At 31.3% G+C, this 20,791-nt stretch overlaps 1 protein-coding gene across 1 annotated transcript in view; it reads right to left on the bottom strand.

Annotated features, from left to right (window-relative positions):
* Nucleotides 1-936: 936 nt before the first annotated feature.
* cpo (RNA-binding protein) overlaps nt 937-20,791 on the bottom strand; it is a 342,680-nt gene continuing 322,825 nt past the window's right edge. The window contains exons 3-8 of the mRNA XM_088272133.1: nt 18,469-18,546; nt 10,559-10,612; nt 9,463-9,525; nt 6,948-7,092; nt 3,778-3,971; nt 937-1,077 (exon numbers count right to left, since the gene is read on the bottom strand). Coding sequence (XP_088128259.1) covers nt 3,802-3,971; nt 6,948-7,092; nt 9,463-9,525; nt 10,559-10,612; nt 18,469-18,546 — 510 coding nt within the window. The 3' untranslated portion in view covers nt 937-1,077; nt 3,778-3,801. The remainder of the gene's footprint in view (nt 1,078-3,777; nt 3,972-6,947; nt 7,093-9,462; nt 9,526-10,558; nt 10,613-18,468; nt 18,547-20,791) is intronic.

Consider the following 20,791-nt stretch of genomic DNA (forward strand, 5'->3'; position numbering starts at 1 on the left):
ATCGATTCAAACCATTCTACACATTGTAAAAAGTAAGAACTTACCAGTATACATATGTACTTTATAAGAACCTACTGAAAAAATGGAGGGCCTTATGCTAATATTTTTTTTATAAAAAAAAACGAAATTGGTGAATGGATGCATTTTTTTACCGCCCCTTGTTTCTATGTAGGTTGTTAAAAGTTCATATTAAGGTAAAGAAAAATAATTGCCTATAAAAACAATGGTTTAGAAATGAACATATTGGTTACTGTTCTAATTAAGTTTTTGACTGTTTATTGTCAAACTGATTTTTGTTTTTAGTGTTTTTCTACATTGGACACATTTCTGTCAATATTTTGCACCACACTGAAATCTTTATTTCGGTCCATGTTGGATGTTAATAAAAGGATGCATAAGACATACACCATCATTACTCGGAAAAACGCCATTAGTTTCTGAATGAATGAAAGATTGAGAAAATTGATCAAACTGGTATTTATTGAACACATGTATTTTGAATTAATTCGTGTATTATTTTCTCTTAATATTGCTTTATATATTTTCAGTACCTAATGTAATATCCTGAAGTAGGAGCAAATAATACAAGGAATAACGACAGCAAAAAGTGTTCTTTAATTAACAGTGACCATGGAAATCTCAATTTATATTAAACGGCTTTTTTAGCCACTAAACAGATATCTCATTATCATATTGGGTATTTTATAATATTCTACTAAAATTACATGAGATTGTGATTTTCTTGTAAAGTTATCCAACAAATAAAACATATGCAAGCTCATTTCTTGTTAATGCTTCTAGTATATATTTGGATCAAAGAGATTCACTGTTTTTTGTCACATTGCAGATGATATGTCAGATAATATCAGGGTCCCGTGTTAAGTGCTGGTGGATTTTTGCAACTGACCTACTGAATATTTCCTTGAGCTCGTGCTCGGAGACAAACTGGCCCAAGTTGGCCACGAAGAGAGTGGAACAGGGAGCTGCCGAGGGCACCGGCGGCATGGGGGGGCCCACCCCCGCGGGGGAGCCCAGGGCCGGCGCGGGCAGGAGGCACGACCCCACCGACAAGGGGGGCTGCAACACAAACACACCAAGGATGTAGCTACTTTTTACTACAGAACATATCCTCGGTTCACTCTGTAAAATGTCTAGCTTCATCAGGGCTAAACTTTACACTAGAGAGTAAAAAAGTTTTTTTATTAACCATCAATCAAAATTTATTAATTACAATGATTTGCTTTGTTCGGTTCCATATGTGTTCATAAACTCATTCATATGACATAAACAGGTCAACAATTAGAATTTTTTATGTCTATATTTGGACATTTCAACATTTGCACACATTTTCAGGAACAAATTATTCGTAAAAGTTGACGGCCAACTGTGCACATTCATTTTGATTCTCCTCTGGGAATAGAACCTGGGAACGGTATGCAGTAGCTTAGTGCGCTAACCACTACGCTATGGAGATGGTCAATTTATGAATTACGTATAGTAACTTCTCTCCATCCGAGCAAAAGTTGCAGCAAAGCATAAGTTAGACAAGGCATTCATAAAAAAAACAGGCATGGTGTGCACAAACTTTTACAATTTTCCTATATTTATATCATGCATAAATTCTCTCTAGGCATGTCAAGGCGAACATCAGGCGCCAGTCCAGGGTAACTTATAAAAAGTTTATACAAAAATACTTAATTACTTATCTTTATATTACATATATAAGCTATGAATTGGCAATGAATAGGAAGAAAACAGTCCTCACTACTGCTATACTTTTTTAAAATACACCATTCAATAAAGTTCATCATGCATTTGTATTCTTACATTTTTAAAGTGGTCATAATAAAAGGACGAATTCGAGAAAAACTTTTTTGTTTGTTTGTTTTTGTGAGAGGATCTTAAAGGTGGGGACTGACCGGAGCATTTCGTCGTAACTTAACATTCGCGGCGAGCATCCGACTTTGGATGGAGCATTCGGAATGAACGGCGAGCATTTCGGCTCGCTGTACTGACTATACGAATTCTCGCATTGTAACGTGGCACGTTACGTCAAAATGACTTCGGTCAGTCCCCACCTTAACAGTTGAACGGTTCTCAGCAAATTGATATTCAAATATTGATGATTCTAATTTTTTTTATTTATTTATAAGAAGTAATTAAGACTATGGTCAATATGATGATTTTTGTTTGAGATACTTGAAAATAAAGCAATTTGTATAAAATCAGAATACTCAAGTTTGGCAGTTATGTTTCTCCAGCATAATTTTTTTGGTAATTTTAATTTTGTCATACATTTTTTTTATTTTTTAGTTTTTTGCTACCAGCATTTATATTATATAAGAGAAGTCAGTGAAGGTTTAAACCTGATTTTGTTTTCATCTAACTATATTATAATATTTTCAGATTAAATTGCTGTTAAATGTCGCTTGAGCTTCTATGCTTCTAAGTGCCAATTCCCACCAATAGGATATATTACACAAAATTAATTGCATTATACAATGTAAACATACTCGTTGTTTGATAATACATACATACATACATATATTGATTCTATTTCAGTATAGCACTTTTAAAATGGTGTGAAAAATAATGAATTCAATTCATAAAGACTCGATCAAAAACAAAGTTTTCATATAAGTAATCATTATTTTAATCTTTACATCAGGTCAGGAGTCAGAATAATCGGCACCTACCATATGTATGAGGAGATATGCATATGAGGGGGGGGGGAAACGAAGATTGTTTGCAAATACAGAGTGGTCTGGCATTCTATTCTCTCTGACTAATTTGTTATACTTAGTCAGTTTTATATTCAATATACTCAAAGTGTTAAAAATTAATAGATATTACTTGTCTTTTAAAGATTGCATATAATATTATTATTTTGAATTAAATAACACATTATATTTACATCTTTGTATGCATTATTTAATTCACTTTAAATTTGGTTTATGTGAGAGAAAAAGCCAGTGTTAGCACTAGTATTCATAATATGAAATAAATTTGATTTGTTAGTCCCTTGGGGGACATTGAATCCAATGTTATCCAGTAATGATGGAGAATCTAAATATGCGTTTAAAAAGATAATGGAAAACTAAGTAAGCTCTTCTCAGATCCTGTTCAGTTACATTGACACATTGTTTGCGGAAAATGCTTAAAATGAGATGCTTATAAGCGTTCTATATGCTTACTTTTGGTGAAGTGCAAGACGCCAAAAAATATAGTACAGATCGGAATTGGGTTTACGGTTACTTGTGGTAAGTATATAACCGTATGCTAATCAAAGGTTGAGGTTGATTACAATACCGCCATACAACAATATATTAAAATTTTATTTTGTCGTGTTCTTGAGCAGCTTGTATTGGGTCATCACATAAGTAACGTGGTATATTTAATTGCATGAACTTCAAATCAAAGGCGTAGGTGATAAACTAACTTCATAAATTTTTTATAAAAGCAGGTAGTAATTTCACATTGTTCTCATTCTTTGTGCAAGTTTTGAAGAGTGTAGTTCGATTTAAAGGGTCATTATTGCAAAGTTTTATTGAATGTGACAAACTAGCAGATTTGGCATTTTACGCCTTATGAGGTCAAATCAGTACTGGAGGAGTATAGTTTGTCAAAGACCAGTGAATTTCAGAAAAAGGCATTAAAAGTCTACCAAAAAAATAAAAGTTCTTTAAAAAACCCGCATTAATTGTGGGATGACCCAAAAGATAATCTACATTATAATAGTTTGATACTTCGTCATTGGTATAAGGTGTTAATGATTACATGGTGGTGTGGCCGGTCGCCTAGTCAGAGGTAGGAGCGCAGCGGCGCAGGAGGCAGCTGAGGATGCAGGGCGGGGTGCACCTGTCCCGCGTGCAGCAGCCCCGGCAGGTCGCCGCCCGCGTACAGCGTGTGCGGCCACAGCTCCGCCGCACCCGGGAAGAAAGGACTCCCCAACTCCGCCGGCATGAACGCGTCTATTCAAACACAATTAGATTATTGGGAGACCAATGTGAGACCAACAAGACAAAATCATTCCGGAAGAGATATATCGTAGTTGTACAGGAGAAAGTGACCAACTAACAAAAGGTAAAATGTTCAGGAGGGCCATTTGAGTCACTTTTGCTTGGCAACAAAATGAACATCAATGCAGTTAGTCATTTTAACCAAGTCAATATATTATACTTTCAAGTTTAAAATCGCCTTGGGATGTTTTTCGGGGCAGTATTAAGCTTGTAAGATATCAAATAGTCAATGATCACGTTTTTGTAAAAAATGCACTTGGTCACTTTCTCCTGTATGACTACAATATATTGAATATGACAAATATGTATGTTTTTTATATCCCCTTAACACACTTCGGACGGGAAAGGTATTTCTACCCGTTTGGTCGATTGATCCTTAAGGATGGGAAGGGTATTTTTACCTTCTGCGCCGGCTTCCTTTCAAAGGCATAAAATAAGGAATTACCAGATGGAATTTAACCAATCTCTTTGCTAAAGTCTCAACTATATGTACATAATTTTATTAAATCCCGTCGCCACCGGTTCGCAGGTGTAAAAAATACCCTTCCGAAATGTGTTAGCCTGTCCACAACATTCTTTTGTCAAATCTTTCTCAGCAGAACATTGTATTTACTAGTTGGTTGATTTAAGAGACTTAATTAGTTGATTTAGAGTAGATAATTATCTACTGACATTTGATAGAACTGAATTTTAAAATAAAGTTATATAAATATGTATTTTGGTTTTTGAAGAAATTTATATGATTGATTTACTTCCTATCTAAATTTTGACAAAATTAATTTATGTTATTAAAAAACATATTTCTTGAAGAAATTATGATTTTTCATGATATAAAAAAAAACATCTCTGAATTCATTTTTCACATATTTATTTATAATTGTATTTTTCTATTAAAATAAAAATAAAAAATAATAGAAGTAAACTTATATATAATTATCTTGTATAGTAAGTGCTTGACAAATAAATATATATGAATATAACGACACATTGTTCTAACAGTAAGTTGGATTGTGGTCCCGTAGTTAGTGTCGTGGGCTCTGAGTCATAGCTTCTAGGTTCGAGTCCGCTCGACTACAAATGGACTCATATTTTTTAAACTCATATCTCATTAGAACGACTGATGTAGGACTCGATTATAGGGTGCCAACAAAAAAGGAATAAATAGATATTCAAAAATCTTTTGTTCGTTCTCAAAAAAAAATATACTCTTGTTTTCCTCAGTTTAAAAAATATCAATGTGTGATGTTTATGAAATTTTTCAATATACTTACTGTATTATTTATCTTTTTATTAACCTTTATAAAATACAAAAATAATATAGTTATAAGTAGGTACATACAGTTAGGCTTCAGCTAGTGTGTGTACAATATGAGTGAGTATAGCCGAAGCTGATTATTTGTGAAAGTGATGACTTGTTTTTCAATTCAGATTTAATATTGATTTTCCTCTTCAAACAACTTGAAAGCTTTGTTTTTATTTGAAGGTGTGAATCTTGTTATAATAAAAATGAATTGAAAAACTCGGCAGTGTTTGTAAGTGATCATAGCAAATAGGTTCTATACAAAATGCACAAATTCTTGAGGATGTGCTTGAAACATTGTAAGAGGTCATACATAGTCGATACTTTTACCAACGTTACTACGGCATATCTAACCATAATAAATGTTGCAATTTGATTTATTTAATAAATATATTTTCAATAATATAAATCAATTAAAATCTAAATTACAGATGTATTACTTAAAATCATGGTTTGCATATTTCCTTACTTGATTCAGCGTTTTATAATTTTTATTTTATTTTAGTTTTAACTTGTAATTTTTTCTAACAAGGAGAGTACATTGTAAATATTATTTTACCAAAAGGAATGTTTATACTTTTTAAATCAATTTGCTTAAATGCAAAGAGTACAAATTTATTTGAGTTTTAAGGATATATTTTTTTGATGACAACAGAAGTATCATGTCCATTTCTTATAATAGTGGCTTCGAAGGTTTTGAAGGTTATTTATTATATTATCCCATGTAATATTTATCACAGTGGTTGCTGATATGCTTACTAAATCACAATTTAGGTGCTTCGCGATCATATCTCCACCGTCACCACAACTAAGGGTATTGATTTTATATGGAAGTTAACATTATGACTATGTATGTATTATAAATAACTTTATATGTAGAGTTTTGTTTCTAACAACTTTGTGATTTTTAAACTGGTTGTAGAAGAGTTTTGTCAGGAAATTGAATGACTTTAAAAAAAAGTCTAAGTTATAACAACTATGGAGTTAACTCATTGACTTCTGTATGGAATCTCAGCCCTGATATATTACATGGGATACATTTGAAATCTGGCTTATGTTTTGGATATAAACAAGGTATCCAAACATATACAAAATTTAAAGAAGAGCTGTTTGAATACATACAACATTATAATAAAAAACTAGTATACTGAGACATTTTTGTCAAAAAGTTGTAATAATTTAATCAGCATTTAGTCATGTGACGTCAAAGAGAAATCATTTGGGGTGAATGTAGTTGTCAGTGTTGAATCCATTGGTCAACTTTCAAACCGAAACTACCCGACGTAAAACATTTATGGCTTAGATCAGTTTTGTTAGCGGGTTTAACAGGTGCAACCGAAGAAATGTTTAATTGTAGATGACAAGGTGCATTATGTCAGAATACGAATATATTGTATTACTTGTTAAACAATATATTATAAGACTTATTTAGTCACATGAAATGATAGTGTGTTACTTTATTATTATTGTTTTTTATATAATTATGTTACATTTTTGGTCACCGTAGCTTCAAAACACATTTTCAGTGCTTTGAACCACGTAAGGTGCAGTTTGGAGAAGTTGGAGACATGAGATTTCTGTTGTCACCGTCGTGGCGAGATAGGGCAAGGGTAGGGCGAGGTACTTACGTCCAGTGAGTGGGTGCATCAAGGCGGGATGTGTGGCCGGCGCGGCCGTGGCTACCGCCGGCTTCGGTTTGCTGACCTTGGTGTTGCTTTTGGCAAACTCCAGCCGAATTGTTTGTGGCATGTCGGGATCGAACCTGACACCTTGCTGTGAACATTTCCACCGCCGCCAGAGCGGAACGGTATATGATAATGTGGGGCGTGCTTACTGGGGTGACATGGTTACAGGCCGTGGGAATATTCTGGACACTGGCAGATAACTTCGCACCCAATCTCGGAATGATATCGCATCAAAGCTAATAAACTTTTATTTTACTGACCAATCATATTGAAGTTTGTTTCCATAAGTACATAAATATATTTGGATATATGCGAATATCATTTTGAAATTAGGTGTTATCAGATATTTTACACTGTTTTCATTCAATCTGATCCATTTAAACACTATTCAACTATAACATACACTTTCATTTAGGTGTAATAATTATTTCATCCGATCATATTCAAGAATGAATATAAATTAAACTTATTTAGGACCTATATTAAAGTATCATTTTGATGGGTGTGCAGTTACACTGTGGATTATCTATTCTTATTGAAGGAGAGTGAATTCGATAAAAATCTCATATATTTTTTTATTCTTAAATAAACTGTTGCGCAGTAATTCAGAATAGTTATATTTATTACCTTATTTATTTTTGGATCATAGGGATAGATGTTAGAACATATTGCATCTCTAGTAGACCCTTTGATATTTTTAATATTTAAAATGTGATGAAACACGGTGCTAGGGAGTGAATCAAATCTCAGAAACCGTGTCATGCAGTATATATTTTGTATCTTTGGCATATTGTAATGGTGTGTTAGTAGTATGTACCCGTATAACATATCTTATTGCGGAGGCAGCTGATATGATTGCAAAGTTCCCAAACTGCGCTTTATAACCATATCAGCGGTCACTGCGTCTAAAAATATCACACGGATAGTTTATAATAAACCAAATAATAACATTTGGTGAATGTGAAATGACAGTAGGTTTAAAAAAACAATTTGTATTCATGGATGATTTTTAAGTAGTGTACTTTCATATTAAAGCGTTACTTTTTACAGCGATGAAGCTGCATCATAAATATATCTAAGTACATTATGTAGGCATTTTTGCAAGTTGATGAAAATAATTTGTGTGTTTGGTGTGTAGAAGGGAAATAATTAATTTATGCCAAAGATACCATCAAGCTATTATACAACATCTCTTTATATATCATCTAAATATAATAGGAAAGCGGGTTTTCTGGAATGAAGACACATTTTTATTTATTCAAAGCAGTTGCATATAAATGTTTATCATTTTGAGAAACTCTTTGTGATTTTTGTATAGTTTATATTTGTTACACGTTTGCATTCAAAATGCAATATTTTAAACCTTTTATTGTACTGCATCATATTGATGCAGAGTTTTCTTGATTGTTAATTATATCGATATGAGGACAGCAGATATGTGCTTGAACTACCAATCCAGATGATATTGAATAAATATTACAGTGAATAACTGATATTTATTTTTACCCCTCTGGGAATCGAACCCAGGACCTTTAGAACGGTAGGTTAATGCGCTAACCATTACACTATGGAGGCATTATTGTAAAGCCATTTAAAAGAAAATCATTTAAACAACTGCTTGAAATAAATTAACAAAAATACAGTGATAGATATTGAGAAAATATTACTTTAATTCATATTTAAAAGAGGATTTTAAAGACTGAAACAATGTAAGATGATAATATAATAAAAATAATTATTTCTCAATATCGACGACAACTAAGATTAATGAAATTGGACTTTCATTATTCTTGGATAATATATTAATGTGCTCATTTGGCATTTGAAAACGTGGTGTTAGTTTTAAAGACTTATGCCCGTATACACATTTTCCTTAAATTTTTTACTATATAGAGTAGACTCTAAAGAAAAATGGAAAGGTTGATCTCCGTCCATTGTATCCTACCCTCATCATATTCTTGAGTAAATTACCATCACTCTAGACCCGTTTATCAAAAACCAATAGCGATAGCAGATTTGATTTAAATGAGGGTAGAATACAGGAGATGAAGACCGGCCTATCCATGTCTTTGGTATAGAACTCGGAGTTGAAATTTTAACAGGATTTGTGAATACGGATAATAATATGATAAGCAATACCTAATACACCCAATACAAAGTGAACTCTATTTATTCAAAATTCAAATAATAGTATATAAATATACAAAAAATGTATTTAAATTTTTTTTAGTAATTCACTATTTTAGTGAAGAAAATGAGTTTCCTTCTTTTTGTAAATTAAAGTAAATATCAGATATATAAAGTGATATATTCATAATATAATACTATGTATCGCCCGTTAGATTTTTTTACACATATTAAGATTTACTAATAAGTTTGGCTAGATGTTTATGAATAGTGAATATATGTTTGGTTTATTATATTAAATATAATTATGTATATTAAATGTGAAACAAACCTGTAAATCTTGCTTAGCAGCTTCAGCTCCAGCTCTGGTGTGAAATGTTACAAATCCAACAGGCTGGAATATATAGATATATAAATAAATATTATTACAGAAACATACCTTAAACTCAATTTATAAACAACATTTTCTGTGTTTTGAAATATTTGAAAAGAAATACTCGGTTTAACTCTACATGGAGTTGTTTTTTTGATAATATTTATTAGTTGCCTAAGAAAACACTCCTTGCCTATTATGTACAAGGATTTATACAATATTCAATTTATTTATCTTAAAAATGATTGAGTGACTGAGTTTGTATAGTAGATAAAAAAATAATAATGCTAATCCCTAAAAACAATACAATAGATACAATATTTTAAATCAATCAAGATTTGTCACATAGTTCATTTATTTTTCTTATTCGACGTGCCATATTTTCTAAACAAGACACCACTTAATCTCATAGATCTTTAGGCACAAGGAGTTATTATTTATTCTTTAACCGATATTACAACCGGGTTGAATAAATTATTATGATATAAATATGGGAATTGTTGATGCCCTATTGGGCGATTGTGGATAAATATACATACATGAACTTTACAGTTTAGATAAGTTTAAATTTACTTCTGAAATTTCATTTCTAACAAATTTTACATTTTAAACCCATTGTTGATTAGTACTCTAAAGGAGTTAAAATGACCATAATATTATTATTATTATCATAAATGTAAAAAATCTTAATAGAAGTAAAAATAATATTTTCTTAACTGCAAAGTCAAAGAATTAACTTTTGAATCTATCCCTAATCTTCCATATTACATATTTCATATCAAGAATAATGACTTTTTCTGAATATTAGACCTTAGGATTTTGTTAAATTAAATAATCTATGATTACTACGAGAAAAGTGTTTAGAAATGTTTAAACTCCAAATGAGATCATTTAGGTGGTAAATTACAGGACGATTGTCCACAGTACTTATTTTTAATTTATTAATACATCGTTCTGTTTGTTTTATTTAACATTCTGATCAACAGAGTTCCAAGCGTTTAGAAATTTTTCAAAAAAATTGGGGTTCAAAATGAAATTAATAAATAAAACTTACTGATGCAGTTTTTCCATTCTTGCTAGTTACTTTCAGGAGAGATCCTTCATATCCCTGAAAAATTAAACCAATATTTAAGAAAAGCTTTTAACATAAAAATCGTTGTAAAATAATATCGAGAAGTTTGGTGTGGCAAAAAACAACCAAAATGCGATGGATAATCTAGTGAATAAGTACGAGTATGCTAAAATTAAATTGTGGCAAACAGAAAATAAAAATTCGCATAGGTGAGCTATACATAATATGCTATATTATAAAGTATATTATGTGTATAAAAAGGCATATTTTTCTCGTGAAAAAAAGTATTCTTTACTAATTTGTATTTCAGTAATTGGAATAATAATAAGCACCAAAAAATCCTCTCCACAGGTTTGAATACGAGACAACGCTACGCTGAAAGTGACTACATTACCGATCATTCTAAGAATGGCCGACCGGCAAAATTCCTATTATTATATTGTTTGCGATACATCGGAAAATAAAATATTATATTGTAAAATCTTTGTCTTCGATTATGATTCATTGAGTTGAATTGTGTATAATGTGTATATATCGCTCACTCCTTTCAAGAACGTCAAATATCAAAAATCGTAAATTTTTTGTTGTGCATGTTTTTGGAATGTCCATAAAATATACTATATCCCAGCAAAAGCGGCATATTTTTAACTTAATATTTACCGGCTACAGGGCAGAAAGTGTGGTTTTTGCATTTTGAAGAAAAGGTATTCTTTAATTATTTTTTAAATGTACTAAATATTTTACAAATGGAGTAAAAACCTTCAGGCTTTACCTAAAAAGATCTGTTGCAAAGTAAAAAGTTCAATAACTGGCTTGATATTTATTTTTAATACAATGTATTATATTTTAAAACTTTAAAAACGTTCTCCTGAAAAATTAAGTTTTTTGATTTATGACGTTCTTGAAAGGAGTGAGCGATATGTATGTAATTGTAAACGTTGAAGTTTTGGAATCAGCCGCTAGGCGTGTTTATTTTATTCATTTGTCGCGAAAACTAATAAATTATCTAACTTACGAGTCCGACTTTGGATAAAATATGGGTTCGTAGTAAAAAAATATTAACATTTTAGCGCGGAAAACTTTGTAGAATAAATATTCATTTGTAGGGGTTGTTTATATTGATTTGTTTAGTAATAAATAGAAAGATGAGAACATCGTTTTTAGGGACTACGCACCCCTGGTATTTATGTATGTATGTACCTACCTACTGGTTAAAATATACATTTTATACAGGCAAAATCAATAAGGGAGTTTTATGCTTTATCCCAGACTGCTATTCCATTTCAAATGTCATGAATATTGACGGGCATGTGACATATCCCACGATATTTCCCCGCCATTATTTTCGCAATTTTCCGAATCGATAAGGCAGTTAATAATGTATGTTGAAACAGTACGACAAACCACTAACGTTTTCCCTGTCATTTTTATAATTTGATTGACACAAATCGTAGTTTGAATGCGCCGAACAATGTTAAAATATCATTAATAATGGACTCCCCAGTTTCATTCTAGATTCAAGAACTTAGAAATTTAATATTCCGTAAGGGGTACTATTTGCGAGCGAACTGAAATCGAAAAATGTAACAGTAACTGTAAAAAAACATTGGCGGAGTGGTTAATGAAAGCATTAAAACAAAATTTATTCATTTTTCTATAATCTACATAGATTAGAAATTTACTGTACATAAGAGGTATTTTTTAACTACAATAAAAATCTACATATTATAAGATTTTTTATTATCTTGAAGGCAATAAAGAGTCACGCAACATTCTCCTTACTTTTAAGTTCTTTTATGCGTGTTTAGCAACGATTATATATGAGATATAATGTTTTGATTACATCTCTAGACATTTGAAAAAATGAACATGAAATATTTTTAAGCAGACCTTTATTATTGTAAAATATTTATTTAAAACTTTTTATGACTAATGCATAATTTGTTACTTATTCAATACTTATTACCAACTATTAAGTGAGAGATCAATAGAAAATAAATATTTTTAGAGAGTATTTTGAGAGTATAATCTCGCAAAATCACTATTTTTTAGATGCTGGATTAGAAAAAGAGATCTTGGCTTTCGTTCCCAAAACATATTTTCATAAGACGTAATGATTATTAAAAAGTTCTCAAAGAAAGAAGAAATTAAGGAAAAAATTAAGGAAAGGGACAATTTTCATCCATGTATTAATTTTGAATACATTAAAAATTTATCCTGATTTGATTTATCTCTATAGGTATATTAACCTGTTCGGGAGTAACGTAAGTGGACGTAAATGAACGTCAGTGCGAATATTCCTTAAAGGAGTATCGACGTTAATGAACGTCGAAGTCCGTCTGTCAGTAAGTATGATATAAATTGTATGACAATGACATCTGTGGATATTTGTGTGTAATTTTGTCAAAATTGAAAAATATTTTGAATAGGTGTTTTTTTATTAAGTTATTTTAACACAATTTCTATTTTAATAATCCATAGATTTAATAAAAAAAAAATCATGTAAAAAGAACCCACTCCCCAGAGAAAGTCGGACATCAATTTTTGTACTTCTGGAAAGGTTAACGTATTTATAACTGATAAAAATATTTTCTTTCTATTTCACCCCTTTCTGCACTCAATGGTACATAGGGCATTGTATCAAATTGATGCATTATATATATTCAATTGATCATTAATTATATGAAGGTAAGATGATCAGTCCAACGCTATAGGTAGGTACTAGTCCAGGGTAATATGAAATTAATATAAGGGTGAAAAAACACTTTATTTTAACCACTCTCTAGGGAATCGAACCCGGAACTTGGTAGCCAAATGCTGTAACTACTACACTATAGAGGCTGACAAATCCGAAATAAAATTTGTAATCACCAAATAAATTCACTAACAGTCTGCGTACTTTATTTATATTTAATTTATTCAATCGTTATAATGAATATTTTATAAAAATTAATATATTTCGTTCAAAGTAGTTTAATATAATCATTAGATTTACGTAGAAATTAGAAGTCAACATTCAGTATTTATTTAATCGAAAAACTATGTTGAAAATTTTATTTTTTATCGTTATAAAATTACCCGTTTTCCAACCGAAATTAACGTTTATAAAAGAAGAAAAAAAAAACGCGAGCGTAACAAAATTTAAATAACGCTTTACTCATTAAAATATTTGAATATATTAACTATCCAATTCGTTTGACTACAAATAAATTAATTCAAGAAAATCTCCAAAATAAATAAATGTAATATTTAAGAAAAAGAATAGATCATGGAGGTTAAAATATTATAATCAAGTGGTATAAACAATTAAGTAAAAATTAAGGACGGTAAACTCTTGAAATAATGTCTTTTTAAGAATGTATTATTCAGGATAGACATTGTATATAATTTACAATATGTTTCCCATCATTTTATGGGGTGAAGATGGTAGTACCGCTCGCCGGCTGTCGGTTTTTTCGGTAAAAGGCTCGTACCAGCCCGTGATGGGGGAAATTCAAATGTCAAATTCACCTCCAAACGCTCGGCAGGAGCCTTTACATTCACCCCAGATATGTGTTTGTCAGCTTGCCAATACAAAACATACCATACACTGAACATATGAAAACAAATTAACTCAACTCTCTAGCGGTCCTGGGCACAAGTGTTGAAAAACGAATAATACTACTAACTAACTAACCAACGAACTAACCATCACGCCGGTTCCCCGCAGGGGTAGGCAGAGGGAATAGAACGCCACACCACTCTGTCTTTGCAAACATTCTTCGCCTCTTCCACGTTCATGCATCTCCTCATACATACCCGCCGATTGTTACGACTCCTAACCTGACCACTTTCAAGTATTTGGCATAACTGATCGTGCCATGTTTTTCTCGGTCTTCCTCTGCTTCTTTTCCCAATTACATTCGCCTCATAAATTTGTTTTACCGTTCTTTCCTCACTCATTCGTTCTACATGTCCAAACCATCTCAACACACCTTTCTTAAGTTTATCGATAATGCTTATCTCAGTGTCAGGAAAATATGAATACAAATTTACTCAACTCTCTAGCGGTTTTGGACAACAAAAAAAGAAGACGAATACTATTAATGATGTCAGGAAAATGTGAATACAAATTAGCTAAACTCTCTAGCGGTCCCGGTCAACTGCTTTGAAAAACGAATAATATTATTGATGTCAGGCAAATGTGAATACAAAATAACTAAACTCTCAAATTGGTCTGGATAAAATTGTTGAAAAACGAATAATATTACTAATGTCAGTAAAATATGAATACAAATTAACGAATAATATTACTAATATCAAGAAAATTAAATCATTTAAAGTATTTCACAATTACATAAGTAAGTATTAATAAAAGCGGAATTACTATTGCTATGTTGTTGAAGGCGAAAAATTCACATTGTGTTTTCAGCGATTTTAATCAATCAATAAACAGGTACCTACTGCTATATGGCCACGTAATTTATATACTTTATATGAATAAACGAGAATTGAGAGGGTTAATAAAAATAAGTTTGCCCTGGCAATACTCCCAAAACACGTATTATAAACAAAAGCGAATAACGAACGTTTAGAGAATATAAAAATGGTGCTTATTTGTTTGTTTAAACATGTCGATAAACCAATAAAAATATCGTTTCATGGCGGAATAGTTTGAGTAAGTTGCCTTTTATAGCTCCCTTATCACGTCGTTACGATGAAAAATCAGGCCAATACAAAATACTTCGTCATATTATAAGCCCTTATTTGGGCTATCGCGTTATTAAGCTAGCGAATATATATATATATATATATATATATATATATATATATATATATATATATATATATATATATATATATATATATATATATATATATATATATATATATATATATATATATATATATATATATATATATATATATATTCGGCTGTAAAATGAGATCGCGTAGTTATAGTATAGACCAGGTGTCGGCAACATGCGACTCTTTAAAATTTGTGTGGCTCTTTCTTTGACAAATTGTAAATGACATTTTTTTACAGATTTTTTTCGTTTTTTAATTTTAATTTTATAATTCTGTTCATTGATTAATTATGGATTAATGCTGTTGATTTTGGAACAGGTAGATGATTTCATATATTTGGGTAGTATGTTTTCTAGGGATTGATAAAGACACAGAAAGGAGAGTGAATGCTGGGAACAGAGTGAATGGTGCACTAAAATCAGTTTTAGCAAATAAAAATCTATCAGCGGAAGCTAAACTGGCAGTACACAATGGAGTTCTGGTTCCAACCCTTATGTATGGAAGCGAAGCATGGAGTTGGCAAAATAATGATGAAAGCAGACTGAATGCAGTCGAAATGCGATCCCTCAGACGAATGTGTGGCAAAACGATGTTTGATAGATGTTCGAATGATGAAATAAGGAAAGAATGTAAGGCTGAAATAAGCATTATCGATAAAATTAAGAAAGGTGTGTTGAGATGGTTTGGATATGTGTGAGTGAAGAAAGAACGGTTAAACAAATTTATGAGGAGAATGCAGTTGGAAAAAGAAGCAGAGGACGACCGATGAAAACTTGTCACAATCAGGTATGTCAAATAATTGAAAGCGGCCGGGTCAGGAGTCGTAATAATCGTCGGGTATATATGAGGAGATGCATGAATGTAGAAGAGGCAAAGAATGTTTGCAAAGACAGAGTGGTGTGGCGTTCGATTCTCTCTGCCTACCCCTGCGGGGAAGCGGCGTGATGGTTAGTTAGTTAGTTAGTTCGGTTGGATAAAGAGGTATGGTTCCGTTGACCCCTCATAAAACCTTTCTCTAGTTAAAAATGTAAACATTGAAAATAAAATAACCTTCGAAATACTAGTTTCAAACACTTTGATGTACAATATGCCAATAAAAGGCTTGTTTGATACCTATTCATACTATAGATGAATGATTACAAAAATATCATAAAAATGTAAATACTGGTATGCTTATTCATAGGGTCATGACGATTCTCGTTTTCTGAGTAAAAATACACTGTCACTGATACCAGATTCCCGAGGGGTGTAAAAACAATATTTTCAAACCTTTATGACATCGAATTATTTTTCGATTTTCGATCAATTAAATTATTGTTACAACATTTTGAGTGTGTCCAAATACTTGTTCACAAAATCTGGATTATCTCCAATTACAGGAGTTATTTTCATATTATTTTTTGACATCTCATCAAAGATGAAGAAGAATATGGAAGTCTGGGCATTTACGGGGCTTACGACCGTCATAGGCTTCATAGGCGTCATAGTAAAAAAGCTTCTTTACATCTCACCAATAGATGTCTCTAGTGAAGTTCTAGTGATTCAAGAACAAAGTTTCTAAATTGGTTCATATATATAGAACTTCCAAGAATTTGAGTAGTGTGGTTGTCAATAATGGGTAGAATTGGTGAATGTTACACGTGTGTAAAGTGATCACTTAAACCAGCCTATGACGGTCGTAAGCCCCGTAAATGCCCAGACTTCCATATTTTTCTTCATCTTTGATTAGATGTCAAAAAATAATATGATTAATTAAGTTCAACGTATAAAAGCATGAATCAATATTGTCAATGAGTTCAGAGAAATATTTGCGCAAGCGCATAAAACCACATAGTATCTGCATTAGTTTTGTCTTAAATCGATTCACTGAAATCAGACAGACTTCCATATTCTTCTTCATCTTTGATGAGATGTCAAAAAATAATATGAAATTATTGTTAATTGAAAATTGGCCACCCAAATTTTTTAAGCCGCTTTGGTTGCCGACTCCTGTTTTAGACCGATATACACTAAGGGCCTCCGTGACGCGGCCACATTACAATGCCCGGTATTCCTTGAGTTATGAAAGGTTTTATTAGTGTTTATAAGAATGATGCAGATTCCATTTACTTTAATATTATGACTCATGTGTCATGCTTATGAAAACAACAGTAAAAGTATCATATTTCCATTTTTATTACCTTTTATGGTATACCTATTGTAATTGAGCAACATACATACATACAAGTAATTTGTGTACGATTGTATATAATTTTTAGTTATGACAATAAGAATACAGTCTTAAAGCTTTAAGTATCATCTATTCTTCTTTTCTTCCAACCATTTTCTCCGTCCAATGGTGCATAGGGAACTACAACTACACAGTATTATCTTGATCGTTTCTAGCATGAAAAAGTGATCAATCCGTCGCTTCAGTTACTAGTCCAGGATAATAATAAATACATAATGCAGGGAAAAAATCATTCGTTTTTATTTTAACCTCCTTCTTGGAAATCGAACCCGGGACCTCCAGTACGATAGACTACGTGCTAATCATTACGCTGCGTAGTCGGATATAAACTATTACAATACCCACATATTTTTTTTTCATATTGTATGCATTTATATTATTTATTGATTCGGCATTAACTTTGTAGAATGACATGTTGATTATTTAAAAAATTAAACACTTATATAATAACACTTATTGAGTTTGATTTCATTACACACGACTAGTTTCAAAACTAGAGTTTTTGTAATTACCTGTCAATGAAAACAACTATAATTTTCAAAACTAGTAGTGTGCAATGAAATAAAACTCAATAAGTGGTATTTTACAATTGTTTCATTATTAAAATAATTATTTATTGATAAAAACATTCTATCAATTATTCAGCAATTTTTATGTAAGACGTTGGTACTGTTTAAAAATTTAATTCAATTAATTTTGGTAGAATTTTTTTGTAGGCGTATTTGATAATATAACATGAACTTTATACTACGTTTTACGAATAAAGGCGGACAAAATATTTAGGAGCGTGACTTTTCTCATCAAGCTGCGAGCTTTCGAGTAATTTGGTGTTGTTTTATATTTTAATAATATCATAAATTACAAGTATACTGACCTCATATGCTCGAAACAGCAGATAAAGTTCGCGTGGCTTAGCGTCCATTGGTAGACCACTCACGAACAAGGTGCGAACCTGGAAATTATTATATTTATTAGCCCGTGAATAAAATCATGCTGATAACATAAAACAGAAACAAAAACATGCGTGTCACAGGAATCATATTAAAAATTCCCCTTGAATATAATAAACAGCACACAGTTCAGATAATAGAAATAAATCCTAAAATTAAACTTTTCACTATTTTAGTAATACCTACATGTCGACAAAAATTACGAGCTAACGTACTGAATAATTAGTTGCGTAGTAGGTATCATTTAATTCATTTAATTTATTAAGGAAATAATGAAGGAGGTAAATATTTCATTCAAAAATTATATTCAATAAAAAAATTAATACAAAAATATGTGCTTACATATGTTTATACTTGTAATCTATACAAAAAATAACATAATTAATACGTAATAAATGAAAGATCAGTAAATATTACCATTGTCCTTTATCCGCACCCAATGGTGCATAGGGCGCTGCATCAAATTGGTGAGATGTTATTTCGATGTTGATTTGGACGTTTATTATGTGAAGGCAAGGTGATCCGTCCTGCGCTTCAGGAACTAGTCCAGGGTAATATAAAATAAATATTTGAGTCCAAAATTTATTTTAATATATGTAGTATTGTTTGTACTAAATTACAATACATCGTTGGGAATTTTTGTCAAGTTTATGTGCGTTTTGCAGGTACTCATATGCTTATATTTAATGATAAACACCACGCACACACACGCACACATACGCGCACACACACACACACACACACACATACACAAATATATTTACCTAAGTAGAACCCTTAATTAATTATGAGAAAGAATACTTAAAAACACATTTTTTGTATTAATTTTAATATATGTGGCTGAAAGTAGTACCTTTTTTGTAAAAATAAGAAATCGAATTTTTATCATCTCGTATCAATATTTAAATAATATAAGTTTTCATTTTAAAGACATGTAATGACGATGTTACATATTTCAATTTGTGTTATAATATTATGTTTTAAAAAATATATGATGCATCACACAATTGTATGTAGATAAGCACGACATGCAATGATTCAAATATTGTAGTTCTTAACTAAGCTAGAGAAAATAAAGAGCGATATATTAAACATACATGCAATAGTGAATGTCAGTCCGTAGTCGTATTGGTCAGGTAAAATGAACAAGTAGCATCGTCTGCAAAACTTTTGGGCCACGATGCCCAATTAGCAAGGTTCTGTTAGCTTCACGGTTGGAGGAAATGGCGGATGAGGGCGGGACGTAATGCTACATCCGAGCCCGGGGGTAAGTGTTTGACATTCACCTGATTATATTAAAAGGGAAATGGCAGGGAAACTTTTGAAATATTTAACTTTTCCGGTAATTCATGCAATTTTAACCTACCTTTTTTTGTAAAGCATAGTATCTTGTTTTATTTCCTACTTGTATTGGTCATGCTTTCGTTTGAGAAATACGTATCTCAACTAAAAGAAATCATTTTTTTGCCATATCATACATCCGAGCTTAGGAGCTTTGATATTCACCTGATTATATTAAAAGGAAAATAGCGGGGAAACTTCTGAAATATTTAACTTATCCGGTAATTCATGCAATTTTAATTTATATTTTTTTTGCATACCATAGTAGATTTATGTGGATTTTTTCCTATTCATTTCCTTCTTGTATTGGTCATGCTTTCGCTTGAGAAATATATATTTTAACTAAAACTTATTGTTTTTTTTTAACATCTTATACATCCGAGCCTAGGGGCTAAGTTTTTGAAATTCACCTGATTATATTACAAGGAAAATGGAAGGGAAGCTTCTGAAATATTTTTCTGGTAATTCATGAAATTTGAATAATAAAAAAAAGCATATCTTGTTTGCCATTTGTTTCCTATTCATTTGGTACTTGTGATGATCATACTATTTAATAAAAACATATATACTTTGACTAAAATTTATTGTTTTTTTTTCACAAAATTATGTTATTTGTTTTTTCGGCATTTACTTTGTGGTAAAAACTGATTAAATTTTTAATACAACACTTGTTTATTTTACCACTTGAGTATTATATTGTTATGACTACTTTAGGAAACTACAGATGCTTCCATCTACGGGTTTTTATATAAACTGTTAATATTCAAACCCGTAGAAGGAAGCATCTGTAGCTACCAAACTAGTCGTAACAATATAATGAAAATCATAAAAAAACATGTGATTTATAAATAATGAGAAGAATATGGAAGTCTGGGTTTATAAAATGCTTATAACCTGTCATAGGCA

This window comes from Brachycentrus maculatus, unplaced genomic scaffold (assembly GCF_059751285.1).
Source record: "Brachycentrus maculatus isolate JH-2025_06_01 unplaced genomic scaffold, ASM5975128v1 h1tg000031l, whole genome shotgun sequence".
NCBI classification, from domain to species: domain Eukaryota; kingdom Metazoa; phylum Arthropoda; class Insecta; order Trichoptera; family Brachycentridae; genus Brachycentrus; species Brachycentrus maculatus.